The sequence below is a fragment of the Triticum aestivum genome, chromosome 7B, assembly GCF_018294505.1.
Source record: "Triticum aestivum cultivar Chinese Spring chromosome 7B, IWGSC CS RefSeq v2.1, whole genome shotgun sequence".
Lineage (NCBI taxonomy): Eukaryota > Viridiplantae > Streptophyta > Magnoliopsida > Poales > Poaceae > Triticum > Triticum aestivum.
The window spans coordinates 462,566,386-462,577,586 of record NC_057813.1 but is presented as its reverse complement, the minus strand read 5'-3'; the positions used below and the strand labels follow the sequence as shown (position 1 = coordinate 462,577,586).

General features: G+C 44.9%; 2 protein-coding genes across 2 annotated transcripts; both read right to left on the bottom strand.

The window, feature by feature from the left end:
* Nucleotides 1–429: 429 nt before the first annotated feature.
* LOC123160536 (B-cell receptor-associated protein 31) lies at nucleotides 430–4,086 on the bottom strand. Its single transcript, XM_044578344.1, has 3 exons — nucleotides 3,646–4,086; nucleotides 819–1,223; nucleotides 430–717 (listed from the first exon to the last, which is right to left on the bottom strand). Exons 1-2 carry the CDS (start codon nucleotides 3,941–3,943, stop codon nucleotides 841–843), a joined length of 681 nt encoding a protein of 226 aa, XP_044434279.1. The 5' UTR covers nucleotides 3,944–4,086; the 3' UTR covers nucleotides 430–717; nucleotides 819–840.
* Nucleotides 4,087–6,080: 1,994 nt separating this feature from the next.
* Nucleotides 6,081–10,794, bottom strand: LOC123157533 (uncharacterized). The gene is made up of 5 exons (XM_044575823.1): nucleotides 10,150–10,794; nucleotides 7,198–9,220; nucleotides 7,027–7,087; nucleotides 6,713–6,936; nucleotides 6,081–6,451 (listed from the first exon to the last, which is right to left on the bottom strand). Exons 1-5 carry the CDS (start codon nucleotides 10,310–10,312, stop codon nucleotides 6,397–6,399), a joined length of 2,526 nt encoding a protein of 841 aa, XP_044431758.1. The 5' UTR covers nucleotides 10,313–10,794; the 3' UTR covers nucleotides 6,081–6,396.
* Between the last annotated feature and the right edge of the window lie 407 nt (nucleotides 10,795–11,201).

Here is an 11,201-nt window from a genome sequence, read left to right as displayed (position 1 = left end):
AGAGATCTTTTGGCGTATCATGCTAGGAGTATATCATAATTCATCCGGGTCCCACTGCCCTGTGGGCCAGGAAAGAGGATATAGGAGAATTTCCTTTCAAGGCAAGAAGACCAGAGAGGTTCAGGAAGGAGCAGGAGCATATGGTACTACAGATTATTATTAGTACCTTTAGAAATGGATAGTACTAGTATGTGTGTATGGGCCTACGCCCAAATCCATAAAGGACGTGGATACGGATGCAGTGGAGATTGGGTCATCATGGCTAGAACCTGCCACTAGCATATATACTTGTCAGGATTCAGGCATACCCGGTACTGTTTATAGACAAGCATGGTTGAAAGCCAGATATAATTCTCTATGTTTTGTCGAAATTAATGAAAGGGTAACCACAGTCCAGTGGCCGTTTCTCCATGATTGGACAAGTTGGTGGGGTTAAACGACCAGCAGCCAAATTTGTCGAGATATGAATAGTTCTCATGTTCTATCTACAACTTTGTTCAGACTAACAACATTCAGTCGAATACCAATGTTTACAGGCGAGCATCTTAGCATAGTCACGGCTAACCTGGCTGTAAGAGATTGAGCGATATTTTTGCGTTCCGGTACATAATACCAGAACATTTATGTATTAAAGATGGTACTACTCTGATGGCTGATTATCAGTAACAGACGTCATGTTCATCTCTCAGCTGTCTTCAGGCTTCCACGAGTTCCTGACTGGTAGACAGCGCAATAAAAAAGAGTAAGAATTGAGCTGTCATCGAAACTTACACTAAGAGACTAAGACCATGTCATGGACAAAACCTAGGCCTACCTACCTTGATGAGGACCAACCACATCTTAGGCATTCTTCTTGCCATCCGAACGTGACAGCGAGATGTCTCCTGACTGCAGCTGCTCATGGAGATGCTTGTTGTCCTCAAGCAGGCGGTCGTATTTGCGCGCAAGACCTTCAGATTGTGTCTGGGCAGCTAGTGCTTTGGCCTCTGCATCCTTGGCCTCCTCCGCCTTTCCTTTCAGTTGCAGCTTCAGCTTCTTGATCTCCTCGTTCAGCGAAGCAATGTCGTTGTGGTGTGGCTTGCTCTCATCGGACCTTCCAGATTTTGCTTCTTCTAGCGACTTGTTCTGCTTCGACACAGCTTCCAAGTTCTTCTTTAGAACTCGCATCTCTCTGATGTAGCTGTGCAGTCGGTCAATGACGAGAGCGAGGAATAAAATGTATCCTGAAACAAGTGAGCGGGTTAGCGAGTACTGTGTGACCCGGACCAAAATGTAGATTCGACTCAGCTTAGAACCAAAATGTAGATTCGACTCAGCTTAGAACCAGACACGGACTCAACACTCTCCAACAAAACAATATACCACATTATATGAATTTTTTATTACGAAGCTACCAATGGCTCAACAAAACACTAATGTGCTAAAGACCTCAAGTGGAACTGCATTCTGAGAAAATCCCTGAATTTGGACACTAAAATCTACATGAACATAAAAAGATGTTACTCTGTAATTAAATACAAGAATGTCATATGCATCCAGAAACATGCAGCTGTGTTACATCAAACCAAGATGAATCACAAAGAGGGAAGTGCAGAGAAATTCCTTTTTTGAGGATAAAAATTTGTGGATAATTTTTCTGAAGCAACAGATCCACTGGCTTACTTGGTTGTTGACAGAACATAAAAGTGTCTATTTTCACTGTAAGAAACCTCAAAAGATTGAAAAGAATGAAAGAAAAATAACATAACAAACATAAGATCAACCACATAAGAGTTGAGCCATAACAAAGTGTTTTGGCAACGCCACAGGCAACAAAAGATAATATCACAAATATAGCCCCAGCCCAGTCCAAGTACAGCAGAGAGATGTGCACTGTTTGGCCCAAAAAATACCGAATCCTGGAGTGAGCACACTATGGCCCAGTTCAGCCCACTGATCCTGGCCCGCCCCCTGGACTGGAATACATAGTAGACTCCTGCTGATCAGGATTCAACTCCTGTCAGCATCAGAATTATGGTATCTCACCTGGTCGCTTATACTCTATGTAGAAGGTTTTATATGATAAAAGAGCAAATCCTCCCCATGTTTTTATCTTGAACAACCTACTTAATAAAAAATGTTATTGTAATGTTTTTACGACTTCTTAAATGTACACAAGTTTGTCAGTTTAGGACAAAATACCGAATGAAAGCGAAAAACTGGAATTGCAAAAACTAATAGAGAAACTGATAATAAATGTTTGAATAAGAGTGACCAAGATCCCACTCCACCAATGAACTGTCCCAGAGGAAACACAAATATCAGATATGGGGCAAGTATAAGAGGAAAGTCATCCTATAAAACTTCAACTTAATGATGTTGAGGTCCGTGTCTCCTAGATATAACTTCAGTGGTTGGATGTTACATGATCTCATCAACTCACGTCTGAATCTTTAAGAACCATAGTATGAATTAGACTGGTCAAATTAGCCCCCCAACTCTAGGGACCCCATCATCCAAATAATGAAATGGGTGTACCAGAACAGAACAACTTTCAAGAGCATTCATCACCTCTGGCCAAAGATTAAGTCACTTGGAACAACAAGAATAGTTGATGAACATAAATCAAATCATGTGAATTTTTTCCAAGGATTTAATATATGGAAAAGGCAGAGCACCCAAAAAACCAAAATAGCAGAAATGTCAATGCATCAGGTAACAGGTATAATAGACATGCATAAATGCCGTGATTTGTGTTTGCATTTGCTATCAGGGTAATCACAAAAGATTTCAGGCCAAACTGAACACTACATAAAAATCACAGGTTGTATGAGAGCGATCCTAAATATACCCATAAAATAGTATGCATATAGCACAAACAGCAAATTGTATGCATATAGCATAAACAGCCTGAGCAGCATAAGCTTTGTTCTATGTATGATCTAATTCCTAAACTGAACAATCAATGGCTTATTAAACAAGGGTATGATAAGAAATATCATCACAGCTGATAATTTGCCTAACTTTCTTGAATACTTAGGCCAATACAAAGTTCCCAGTACATCTTAACAAGTCAGAGCGAAATAGTTTGAGAAGTGGAACAAAATAATTTTGTAAATATGACATAAATTATAGCATGGAAATAAGACAGTTAACTTGAAAGGGGGGCAAATGGCGAACCCCAAAAGGTTACCCCATCTCGGTAAAAGACACCCTACATCCCTACTTCTAATTATGCGATAAACAATTTTACTGCAGACACTATATCTATAACTCAATTGAACAGTAATCAGAAAAATATATTACAGGTTCGGCCATTAAGTAAGATACAATGGGGAAATCTTTTACTCTATAACATTAAACTACAGATACTGAGCATAAAGTAAGGTACAATGGGGAAAATCTTTTACTCCATACTATATCATTAAATTGTAGATTACTCCAAAATGTTAGCCAAATGCAGCTAATAAATTACTTATTAATCTCTCCATAGCATGATTGAACAACTCATCCGTCAGACTAAAATCAACAGAACGCCGTGATGCGCTAGAGCGAAATCAAGTCATGCTCTCATCTAAATTCAACAAACCAAGGACGTGTAGACGATCGACCGAACAGATAAGAAGAGGGGACGGGCGGTCGGGTCCCGTAGGCAGGCACACGTACCCATGAGGGATGCCTCGAGGAGGTGGCGGGCGAGGAGGACCTGGTCGGTGGGGCTGAGCGCGCCGGGGGCGTCGAGCTCGCCGGCGCCGGCGTGGCCGTGGATCTTGGCCATGCTGTGGAGGCTGGAGGCGAGGACGACGAGGACGGTGGCGGCGACGGTGCGCACCATGACGGGGGCCCGGCCGCGCTTGAGGCGGTCGAGCGCGAGCATCGCCAGCTTCCTCAGCGGCGTCTTGAAGAGCAGGACGACCGCCATGCCCGCCTCCGCGGCCAGCACGGTGAAGAGGAGCTGGATCATCGCGGCCGGGCGGGCGGTTGCGGCGCTCAGCCCAGGGGTTCGGGTCGGGGTGGTGGGATACGGGGGGCGCTCCTCGCTTTCTCTGCGCTTTGTAATTTGTATCGCGAGGAGGGTGCGGTGCCTTTCCTCGCCTCGGGGGTGGGTTTTGGAATTTGGAACACCGGACGCGCAAAGGTTTCTCGCTAGAAAAGAAAAAGGGAAGAGGAGTGTCCTTCGGGATGGTCACGGACGCCGTGTTGGAAGGGTTTTGGCACCTACGCGGCTGCTTGGACCGTTTGCTCCATCTTTTGCCATTATTAGTCTGTGACATCATCCTGCCCATGGTCCATCCATGTGTGCTTTCACATTTTTGGCATCCCACAAAAACTAAAATTGTAGTGAGATTTTATTTGGCACCCACAAGTATTAATTGTTTCTCGATCCCGCAGAATTTCGTTTCCTTTCCTTCATCTCATCCACATCTCGGTTTTACTCCTGTAATTTCCATGGTGCTATTAGTTTGCGTGGTTCATTCTACATTTTTCTATGATTACGGAATATCTTATTTTCTTGCAGGATTAAGATGGTTGCAACCGAGCACAAAAGAGTCTCTCCTAGCCTTTGCATTGACATGTACACGACCAAAAGTCAAAAAGTTTGCCCAACCAGACAAACGAAACAATGTCCATATAACATTCCAAAGAAACTAACAATATGAAGTGACGTCGAAGCATCCTTGTGTTGGGCAACGATAATGGCTATAGGCTGGTAGGGTAGAGTAGCCAAGTCTTCTCAACACTGTTTGTGTAAGGTCAATATGTATAACATTCAAAAGAAGCTAACAACATGAAGTGACGTCGAAGCCTCCTTGGGTTGGGCAACGATAATGGCTACGGACTGATAGGGTAGAGTAGCCAACTCTTTCAAACGTTGTGACCTTTTGACCAAAACATCAGTTGTATATTCGTTCCGGTTGGACATTGAACAGAACATCTCCTTTTGTTCATGGCAAAAAGCTCATTCAAAACCTTCTATAGAGGTCGGGGCTGATAGGGTAGAGTTGCCAGCTCCTATCCCTTCAAACCTTTTGACATTGACCAAAACATCAGTTGTAGATTGGTTTTAGTATGGCATTGTTGTTATAGATTGGTAGTTCTTATATTCGTATATGCCACGTATAGAATTGATTACATTTCCAAGCTAAATCTGTTTTGGAAGTGGATCCAGGTCCATGGTGTTGTTTTGGTATTGATGACACACAATTATGTGTACTAATACGTTAAGTGAATACTCATGTCTTAGTCCCTTATGTAAAAGGTGTCGAGGATCATCAATCCCCCGAATGAAAAGATTCAAGACACGTGCTCAAGGATGTTAGGCATGTGCAAAAGGTTCGGGTAAATCCAAATTCGCTTGGCGAGCTTCATGGTGATGGGCATGTCAGCAAGGTGGAGAGGGACAAGAAGACCATGAAGATCAATAAGAACAAGAAGCTTGTGATGATGGGGCAAGAGGACCAAGAACGGTCTGTACAAGGTATGCGCAAACATCATTGAAGGTGAAGCTGAGGAGGAGCCATCGAGGCGATGTTATTAATCAGACCCAAGTCTAATCATACACAGATGTTCGAGCGAGGACAATGACTTAATGATGACGGAGGGCATATTTGCCAAGGTGGAGTGTTGAAATTAGTGTCGATTATGTGTTCGGGGCTACAGTTAGACTTGGAATATGCGGGGGGTTGGGTCTAAACACATGTAACTTGGGTATATCATATAAAGGCGCTGTGGTGTAGCCAAATAAACTAGATGAAACTGGTAGGATGGACATGAGATCATGAAGGGACGAGTCCCGACACCCCTGGCAAGGGTGCCGGACCGACGATAGTGCGGCGGTTGATATGTGTCATGATCACGGCGGACTTGTCATCGATCTGTACTATGTTTATTTGGTACATTGGAGGAGCAACCATAGTCATACCCTGGGGTTGTAGCCCCCGGGGATGTAATTGATGTGGTGAACCTAGACAATAAATATAGTCTCTGATGTATAATTTTTGCAATGATCTGAATTCTAACTGAGTAGGAGAAGTGTGGATAATCAACGTGTGTGTGGATAATCAAGGCGTCCGCATAGCCTATTTTGAGATCAGTTTGACTCATTCACGAAACCCGCAGCACATAACTTCACATTGAGCCTTTTTTCAGAGAACTATCAGTTTCAGGGGTCATCACAGAGATCATCGATTACATATATCTACTATACATGAGTAGATAGGCGGAATAACTGCAATCAGCAAAAGCATCACACACCACACACACAGCATGGCTACGTAGGAGAAGCAGAACTTGCAAAATGACTTTATGTAGTCCACAATGTGGGCTATCGACTGATCTCAGGACCATGATATCCCCAGTTCCGGCGCGGCGAGTCGCCCAGATCCTGAGGCCAATTCTGACCCCGACCCCTCTTTCTCAGTGGATGGTCCTCGGGGGCCGCATGCCGAAACCGCGCTTCATCTTCTCAACACTGTTTGTGTAAAGAAACTTTCAGTACAGGGTCAAGTATGGCAGATATTCTAGAGTCTAGACTATGTCAGTACTAAATCAATACCATGGTAGATATTCTAGTTTCTAGACACGGTAGAACAAATATGTGGCAGTGACTTGACATCTTAAACAAGGACATAAATCACACGCTGTAGAACAAATATATGGTTGCGACATTGTCATCAGAACTTATAACTGTAAACTGAAATGGAAAGATTTGAAGTCGGTATAAATTACTTACGTTGGTGCAAGTTTGCCAAGACAATAAAGTTCTTCACCAGAGACTTCATCATACACTTTACCAGACATCTCAACCTTATATGATCTGTCAGGAGATTCTGAGAGACCTCGACCCACGAGTAAGTCAAAATCTTTCTGGTGAAGTTCTCTCCCGTTGATAAATATACCAGTATTTCCACCAGCGCAGTTCTTGGGCATAGGATAGTTAAGCTGAGGAATGTACGGCTGCAACATGGAAATCCAGTTAAAAGCTTGGATCAAGATATGACAGGGTAAGAAAAGCATATTAACTCCCAAAAAAAAAACTGTTCTTACAGGTATCATGCCAAGGCAGGATTGACCCATTACACCCCAGAACCCTGCACGATAATCGTACCTAAACAAAAAATACAAGGAAAATGTCAAATGGCCATGATGCTAAAGGGTTACATTTTGGATCACAACTTCAGTTTCCATAAGATTTAGATGAATGAAGGTGTAAATTACCAGTATTCACCAGGGTAGATTGGTCCGGCAATCTTCTCAGCCTTCTTGACAGCACGATCGGAGATGGGATAGCCATTAATGAATACCTTTGCTCTGCCATTGCCCATTCCATTGTTGATTTTAAAACTCTTCTTCATGAGATTGGTAAAGAATGAATCACCCGTTTTCGTGACGGTAAGGCGATCTACATGTTGAGTCCCAACACAGGGATCTTGACTGCAGTCCGGATCCTCGTACTCATCATCTGACAAGCTCATCACACTCACTACACGTACATCTTTTATAGTGTTGTGTCTACAAGTTTCAGTCAATACTGTCTTCTCATGCTCAGACCGGGTACTTCTGCTTCCTTTTCCTGATCCATTAACCACCCTCTCAGATGGTGAATGTGCAAAATGATGCTGAAGAGGTAAACTCGGAACACGGCTAACAACTTGGGCTTCAACGGGCAGATCACTAGACCTAGGGGTGCCCCTCTGTGAATTAGATCTCGCAGGATTATTCTCATCTTCAAAAATGCTAGAAGACGATGATATACCTTGCACCTTTTCTGTGTCACTTGAGTCTGAGTGCAGATCTCTTTCTCGAGAGCAATGACTCCCTGCAGAAAAGCTGTAAAGCGGAAGCAGTCTCTCATCAGCAGCAGAGTATGCATTGCTTCCTTGGACATCACTGGAGTTATTTCTACTAGCAGCAGACATGTGTGAAATTGGCGAAGGCGCTGAAACATCAAGCCTGCTTCCATCAAGCTTGACCATGATCACATGAGAGCATGACCCACAACGTAGCTTGTACTCATCCTTCCCAGGCAAGGGGCACTTCTTGGGAAGTTGCAGCACTTCATAACAGTTGTAGCATATGGTAAATGGGGCTCCGCAGGCAATCGGTTCACATGTTTGCGGAGGCTTCTTGCTCAGGTTTCCCCTCATGTGACCGCGGTGCATCGAAGCATTGATGCCTCTCGAATTTTTATTTTGCATGCCAAACATCACAGAACCGTTAACCGGGTACGCCCCAGGATATGGCACCCTGTGATGATTGAAACCCATCGGAGCCCCCTGAACAGGCAAGAACTCACGGTGATGACAATGCAGGCAAGAGCAAGCAGGCTGGTGGTAGAAACCGCCATGGTGGTAAGAGACGAGAGGGTCATGATTATGCTGTCCAAAGAAATAACTGTCACAATTCCTCCATGGATACTGGCCAACAGGATAGCAAGGAGCCCCCATGTGTGTGTCAGGCTCTCTATATCCATGTAGATCTTGATGTGTGGGGACTGAAGCATAAGCATGCAGAACGTCAGGATTTTGCCCACTCAAGGATGGTGAGCACTGAGAACCGTTCCGCAACCGACTCAGCAGTTCATGAGGACTGTACGAGCTCGAGGCATCCACCACTCTACTTGTGGAGGCGCCTACACTGGGCTTCTCAGTGATTTCGCAGGATCTCTGCACCTGATCCCTCAGCTCATCAAGCATCCGTAAAAGCTCGGCGCGGTCTTTCTCAAGCCCACTGACACTGCTAGGACCGTCCATATTCCTCCCGTCTGCGCACTGACTACCATTTGCATCTCCAAAGCTTGACTTCATCTGGTGTTCACCATGATAAGCATTAGGAGGAATGGTGTCGACTACAGAGATATGAGATCTGTCACTTGGTCTCACGGGTTGCTTTACATCTCCTTTCTCCTCATTCCGTATGCGCCGGTACTTGGCTTCCCGAATCTCCGTGCTGTCATCTCTAAGAGTGGCCCTAAACATCAAGGTGCTTGGCTCTCTTGGGATTTGGTCATCACCAGAACTACATCTGGAATCTCTGTGTTCTGGCATCATTCTTTGGGTTACTAATCTCTCTTCGGGAGTAGCTTGGACTCTCTGAGAGTTTTCTTCTGAGATAGTTTCAAAATTAGCTTCAGATACTGGTTCCTTCTTCTCTGGCGAACTCTCCAACACTTCAAGGTACTTCACATGTACAACGTCAGTTTTGTCCAAACAAGTAGTCTCGGGTGCTGAGTGCTTTTTTGCTGTAAAATTGCACAGAGAGAAGAAATATGTTAATTCTATACTTCCCTGTCACGAATTTGACATAAAATTTAGCATAAGTAATCGAGAAATGGAAGATTTCATAGGTGTAAATTTTTGTCAATGGTGGTCCTCAAGACAACGTGCAACACAGTTTTTCTCATAACAGCACTGCGTTTGGGCTCAATTGTTTGCGCGCCTAATAACAACATATAAAAGTGTGATGGGAATTTAAGTGGAAACAATGGAACCGGCAGAGTTTAGTGTCCGATTCCGTTCCGCGCATTCGATTTCATTCAAGACTGAGTCAATCAAAATGAGATGTTTCTGCTCCTACAATCTAGAAATTTTCAGACCAGACAAAACTTTTCAACCAAATATTCTTAGAGTAAAACAGTTGTCATTTAGAAACAAGAAAATGTCACCGCATTCCCCACAAGTTCTGAAGATTCAGATAATTGGTCAAGATTTTTAGGCAAGCTTCTGCGAACAGGTCGAGAATCAGAGGTTTCGCACATTTCAGGAAAAATGAGATAAGTTCAGCGAAAACACTAACTGGAGCGAGGGGAAACAAGGAAGAGAAAAGAAAATATTTTGCAATGTGCAAAACAAAAACAGAAGAAAACTTGAAAAAGCTGCAGATATGGGATCTTTATATACCGGAAAGCAAACAATAATTCATGTAGAGTTTTTTACTTGAATTTATCTAGAGTTTTTTTTTTTTTGCGGTTGAATTTATCTAGAGTTGAGCAAACAAAAGGTAAGAACTAGAGTTGAACGAATTTAATCCAAACAGAGACACAGGTTGTGAACACTAATGCGGCAGAAACATATACTGAATAACATCAGCCGCCTGTGACAACAACAGAAACATAACACAATGTAGAACATGGAGGCAAGATAAAAAGAGAGGGGGCAAAGGAAGAGAGACCTTGGAGAGTGGCGCCGCATCCGCCGCAGACGTAGACGGAGTAGTTGGGCAGCTCCGGCAAGAACTTCTCGCACTTGGGGCACCGCACCACCCGCACCTGCTGCTCGGCCGCCGCCGCCGCCGCCGCGGGACACGAGGCACCCGACCCCTCCGACCCCTCCATTGACGACGGAGTGAGGGATTGGTTCAACCCTCGCCCGCCGACGCCAATGCCCGGACTCCAAGAAGCGAGAACCCCAAGAAACTGGCCAGAACAATGGCCGGAGCCCAAGAAGGCCAACGGCAAGGCGCCAAGAGCAGGGCAGACCGACTGACTGACCGACCGGGGGAGGAACCAAGAAGGAGAGAGAGAGTTCAATAGAGTTGGAGCAGAGCTCAGCTCGCCGGGGGGAAGTGGAAAAGGCCAGGCATGGTGCTCTGGTCCAAGCCAGGGAACAGGCGGAAGAGGCCGAGGTCCAGGCAATGATAAGCTTCCATCTATCGCGCTCGCTCTCCTGCGTCGGTCGGCGTCGCCCAGCTGAGCTGAAGCTGAGCAAAGCCGCGCCTCGCCTTTGCCCGCCTTGCGCTTTGGCTGCTTTCGCTCGATGCCTTTTGCTCTCTCTCTCTCTCTCTTCGCCTTCTCGGGCCTGCCGCCGCTGCTGTGAGAGATAAAGCTGGCCGTGAGAAATAAAGTAAAGAGTGAGGGGATGGGGTCACGGGGATGGGGAGAGAATAATATTGTTCTTTTGCGGGAGAAGATCGAGCAGCTCCTCCTCCAGCTGCTTGGAACTTGGTGGTAGGAGTGGTGCTGCTCTTTTGTTTTCCTCACGTTTATCCGGACAAAACATCGTCTAGCTTGCTTGTAGCTCTCTGAATGTCCAAAGCCCGAGCCCCGAGGGCACCTAAGCCTAGATCATGCCCCGACAGCATATCTTGTAGTAATGGATCATATTTTAGAGCCCCTAATGATCAAATGGGATGGGAATGGGACGATCCCATTTCCTCAGCTTAAAATGGACTCTCGGCATCTCCAAAGGCAGTCCTCCATTCCGCGAAAATGCCAGAGGAAGGCC